At 44.4% G+C, this 5,357-nt stretch overlaps 2 protein-coding genes across 2 annotated transcripts; both read right to left on the reverse strand.

Annotated features, from left to right (window-relative positions):
- Positions 1-1,670: 1,670 nt before the first annotated feature.
- On the reverse strand, positions 1,671-4,003 carry LOC143025991 (uncharacterized). The gene is made up of 2 exons (XM_076185975.1): positions 2,714-4,003; positions 1,671-2,232 (listed from the first exon to the last, which is right to left on the reverse strand). The coding sequence occupies exons 1-2, from the start codon at positions 4,001-4,003 to the stop codon at positions 1,963-1,965; spliced, it is 1,560 nt and encodes a 519-aa protein (XP_076042090.1). The 3' UTR covers positions 1,671-1,962.
- Positions 4,004-4,313: 310 nt separating this feature from the next.
- LOC143025992 (uncharacterized) lies at positions 4,314-5,096 on the reverse strand. The gene has a single exon (XM_076185976.1). It carries the CDS (start codon positions 5,094-5,096, stop codon positions 4,314-4,316), a length of 783 nt encoding a protein of 260 aa, XP_076042091.1.
- Positions 5,097-5,357: the final 261 nt, after the last annotated feature.

Below are 5,357 nucleotides of genomic sequence, written 5' to 3' on the forward strand. Positions count from 1 at the left end.
CCTCGGTGTTGCTGTATGGAAGGAACCCGTGGCCGTTTAGGGTCGAAGGATGCCAAAAGGCGGGTATAAGAACATTAGAATAGGGGAGACTGCAAGAGATCATAAAGCCTACACTAGGCAGTTCCATGTCCCTTATCAACTTGTCATCGCTATCCATAAAGTCATCTAATCTTCTCTTAAGACAACCAATTTTTTCAGCCCTCATTGCATTGTTTCCAAGTTTATTTCATTCGTTAACCACTCTATTGGTAAGCCAGTTTTTGCCTATCTCTTTCTTAAACCTAAATTTGTCCATTAATATGAGTCCTGTCCTACTGTCATAATATACTTTGCCTGCATCATACTTGTTAAAACCCTTGACCCATTTGATGTTGTTGTTGGACTGCAGCAGGAGGATGATCAGCAGAGTCAAGAGATCAAATGAGGCACCGAATAAAGACAATCTATAGAGGAGTTATTTATTCCCTGTTCCCCCGTATGTTTCAGTTACCAAATGACGAGTTTAGTTCATATGTCATGTGGGAATTTGGTGTAAATAACAAATTTAGATTTAACCACTTCAGCACGAATCAAATTCTCACACACAGCATCGGCTGCCATATGTACGATTCATCACACTACTCGCATCATAAAATTTAAACTCACTGCTGTATTACTCGTTCTCTTTTACTCTGAATAGTAATAAATGCAGAAAACGTGATCAAACCAGTTCACAGAATCCAGGGGTGACTTATGTACAACTACAAATATATATATATATATATATATATGTATATATATATATATATATAGATATATGTATATATATATATATATGTATATATATATATATATATATATATATATATAATATCAAGACGCCGACATCGGCATCCTTATGTACCCACTCGCGCCTAATGACACCTACGTAGACGTCATCGTACCAAGAAGGAAATAAGTAAGAATTAGTTTACCAATCGAGTGGTTAACAAATTAAATAGAATTGCTAAGCGCTGAAACAATCGTTCATTTTAAGAAAAGATGGGATAATTTTATGGATAGGTTTAACAGGTGGTAATGGACATGGAAGTGCCTAGTGTAGGCCTTATGGTCCCTTGCAGTCTCTTCCATGTCTTTTTATTTTCTATATACAAATCTTAAAGCGTTTATACCAGTTTTCTCTCACGTTTCCTGCAGGTCGCAACTGAGGTTGGTGACGTTGGAATTGCCAACAACTTCTTGGACTACTATAGAACGTACGTAGTGGACACGACAGCCCCTTACGATTTCGACTATAATTGTTTCCTAACTCCTGCACCTCGCGTGTTGCCCCGGTGGCAGTCGCTCTCGTTCCCCTTCACTCTCGAGTCCTGGATTGCCCTCGTCTGCATGGTCGGAGTCATGACCCTCCTCATTCCGCTCTTTGCCAAGATGGTGCACGGAGAAGACGACGCCAAGTTCACAAGGTAGGTAGTGTTTTAGGTCCTCTTTTGATATAGTTAGAGTTGAGTTTATTTGCATTCAGGAAAAATACAATTAGGGTGGAGGGCAAAATTTTTAAAATAAGATAGTGATTCCCTGATCAAATAACTCGATTACTTTTAGTATGATAATGATGATATACCGTTGAGGCCTGTCTACCGCTACTGAAGCTTGGTGTGTGACGTCATATCGTCAGTGGACTGATAGTTTTTGTTTTAATCAATTTATTACGCTCAAGGAGCGTCAAACCTAGTACAAAAGTGTAGCTATGTACAGAGTACTAGTGACACACAGGACATTCTCGAATCATAACTGAAGGAATTATTTGTAGTTTATCACCCATTAGTGCGGGTGATACAAAAATATATACAGTGATCACCTTCTGGCAAATATTTACATATAATAATAAGTAATCGTCGATGAGGTATCAAGGTTGTTGGCATATGGGGTGTAGCGCAGCCTGCACGATGTGTACCTCGGCACCTTTCTGGTCTCACCCGCCTACATCGTGCGGTAGCCGGGTTTGCGTCGGGCACGTATAACACTGTGTCGTCTCACCAGAAGTTCGCTGCGTTTGTATGCATGTGGAAGTGGAAGGACATTCTTGTGGTGTTGGATGGTTACACTTGAAGTCTTCTCAGCATTACCACGGTGACGTGTAGGGAAGTGGCGGCTTATCGTACCATCCATTTGTAGTAGGGCAATAGTTGTAGCAGCTGGCAGATCCATACTACAGACATTCCTTGTTATTATGTTCAGGGAACAACAAATCTAGTGCAAAAGATAAATATATACAGATTATTAGTGATACTTAAAACATTTCCGAATCATGACTGATTTATTTATGTATACTTTAAAATCCACCAAAGTGAGGGTGTTGCAATAGGATTAATTCTAATTTATCACCTTCAAGCAAATATTTACAGACATCAAGAACTGATTGTCGATGTGGTATTAAAGGGGCTATCGTGGGGCAATTAATACAGTAGTGCTCTAGACTGTTGGCATTAGGGGTGTCGCACAGCCTGCACGATGAGTACCTCGGTACACCTTCGGTCTCACCCACTTGCCACACTGGTCTGTAGCCGAGCCTGAGTCGGGCACTCACAACATTGTGTCTTCTCACAATAAGTCCATTACGTCTATACTTATAGGGAAGAGGAAGAAAATTCTCGTAGTGTTGGATAGATACACTTGTAGCCCTCTCAGCATTGCTACGGCGGCGAGTAGGGGAGCAGGCAGCTTGTCTTACCATTCGCTTGTAAGAAGGTAGGAAGGCAGTAGTAGAAGTGGCAGCTGGTGGATCCATACTACAGGCTGTCCTTGCTAGCCGATCAGCGGTGTCATTGCCTAGGAGTTCGATATGGGATGGAATCCACAGGAAGTGTACCCTCTGTGAGTTTTCGTGAGTTGTGGCCAGTTGTCGCATTATTTGTGTTACCACTTGTTGGTGTTCAGGCTTGGTAGATGAGAGAGCACGGAGGGCTGACTGAGAGTCGCAGATGATCAAGCCGTTTTCTCCAGTCCGTGTCAGCAAAGTAACAGCGTCCAGGAGCCCATGCAACTCACAATACGTGGAGCTTGACGAATTAGGGAGTCGACGGCCTGCCCAGCCCCCTAGTGGTGGCTCTATGTTGGGGGAATACACAGCACATCCAGCACTACCGTCCTCCTGCAAAGAACCGTCAGTGAAGAGATGATGGGCCGCATTTAAAGAAGATGACAGACCGGCGATAGTTTCTAAGGCTAGTTGTTTCTGGAGCTGTGGTAGGTCGGACTTGGTAGTTGGAGTATAGGTGACTGTTGGCATGGGTGTCTGCCAAGGTGGGAGGCCAAGGTCCTCATTCTCTGTTAAAATGTTTATGTTAAGCCTCCGAATGTTTGAACTGATGTTAAGGACCAGTGAGCAGCCACCGGGACGAAGCTGAGGTCGAGGCTCTGCCAAATCAATCGATGTCTGGATTGTGTGACAAAAGTGAGGAGATAAGTGGGGGTAGTGCAGGCACTTGATAGTGAAGTAGGTAACGTTTGCGTATATTCTCTCTACAATTGGTGGTAGACGAAGTTCTTGCTGTATATTGACGATCCTGGTTGTGGTAGGGCAGCCTAAGATGAGCCTCATTGCCTGGTTTTGGAATTTTTCAAGTGGTTGCAAAGTAGTTTTGGAAAGCTGACTAAGTGCGGGAGAGAGGTAATCAACCACTGATCGAATGAATGTGATATATATAGTTCTGGCGACAGGGATGGACACTCCAGCAATATTGTTGGTTAACCACCTAAGAGGAGTCAATCGTCTCTGTAGCCGGGTTAGCAGGTCTTGAACAATTGGATGTACGCGTTGTCTTGCTGGGATAGAAGGTGTGATACGAACTGGTGCCCCCAGGTAAAGGTACTGTGAGCACAATGGCACGATGGTGTTGCCAACAGTGAATTCTGGCAAAGTTCTTGCTGGGCGAAAAGATAAAATTCTGCTCTTTTCTGGTGAGATGACCAGCCCGCATGAGGAGGATGTCAAATGAAATGATTGAAGGAAACGTTGCATGTCTTGTGGTGATCTTGAATGAATGCATATGTCGTCTGCATAGCAAGTGATTGTTGTACCGTCGATGTCAGGAAGCAGAGAGAGAAAGCGATGCATAAGGATGTTAAATAAAAATGGACTGAGTACTCCTCCCTGTGGAGTACCGAGTTCAAACTCTCTGGTATTGCTGTACGCTCCTTTAAACAATACACGTGAGTTCCTGTTCTGCAGGTATCCTCTTATCCACCTCAGTAAATTTCCTTTGATGCCAAAGTCAACAAGTTGGTCGAGGATAATGTCCCTGTTGGCGATGTCGAATGCGCTTTTCAAATCAATGAAAGCCCACTACACTGGTGGGACAGAGGCGTGTGTAGAGTTCCATGAGGCAGTGGTGTGTTCCTCGTTGGGGCAGGAAGCCGTACAGTCGGGGCGAGAGCTTATCTTGTATCCGGAACATCAGACGTGATAGAAGAATGCGTTCCAATACTTTACAGAAACAAGAGGTGAGAGATACAGGTCGGAATTTGTCAGTGCCAGGTTTAGGAATCGGTACTATCGTGCTGCAAGTCCAGTCCCGTGGTACATATCCCAGGTTGTAGCAGAGATTATACAGCTGGAGGAGGGGGTTACCAGGTACGTCCAGGAGTACTCGGAGGACGGCGTAGGTGATACCATCATCGCCAGGAGCTGTCGCCTTACCCTTGGCGAGGGCTCTTCGCAGCTCTTGTTCGGTTATCTCCTCATCTTCTTCTTCGGTCTTCAGCAAGGCAGAGGCAAGTCGGAGTGCACGATAGTTTTTGTGGGTGGAGAGAGCGTCGTGTATGTATGGTGGGAGGTTGCTGGTTCGTGCCTGTGCTGACCAGGCATCAACAAGGTCTTGTGCAAACTGTGTAGGACTATGATGGAGGGCACTGTGATGTTTTTTCTTTATCACCTTGTTGATGAGGTGCCACATGGTGCCAATACTCGTTTGATGGTTAATGCTGTCCGTTAGTTTTTTCCAGGAATCCGTTTGAACACAACGCTGTAGAGCAACTAAGTCATCTCTTGATAGTTGATACTGGTGTAGAGTTTCTGGACTTGGTCTTTTCTGAAAGGCAAAGCCATCCTCCATCGCTTTCCTCTCCGCCTGAACGATGTGGTTGTCTAGTGTCCAAGTGTGTGTATTCGGATGACGTGTGATGTGTGGCTTTTTGACGTATTGGGTGTAGAAAGTATGTGTGGCGTTAACGAGGGAGGAATATAACTGTTCAGGACAGTGGTGGTTAAATGTGGGTAGGAGGTTTGTTATGTATGAAATATATGTGGGACAGTACTTGGGTGGGAGTACGATGCGTGTACGGGTGTGCACTGGGGATGGCGTGGTAGGAAGGGT

Source organism: Oratosquilla oratoria, chromosome 6 (assembly GCF_046742065.1).
Source record: "Oratosquilla oratoria isolate Oo_2021 chromosome 6, ASM4674206v1, whole genome shotgun sequence".
Classification (NCBI taxonomy): domain Eukaryota; kingdom Metazoa; phylum Arthropoda; class Malacostraca; order Stomatopoda; family Squillidae; genus Oratosquilla; species Oratosquilla oratoria.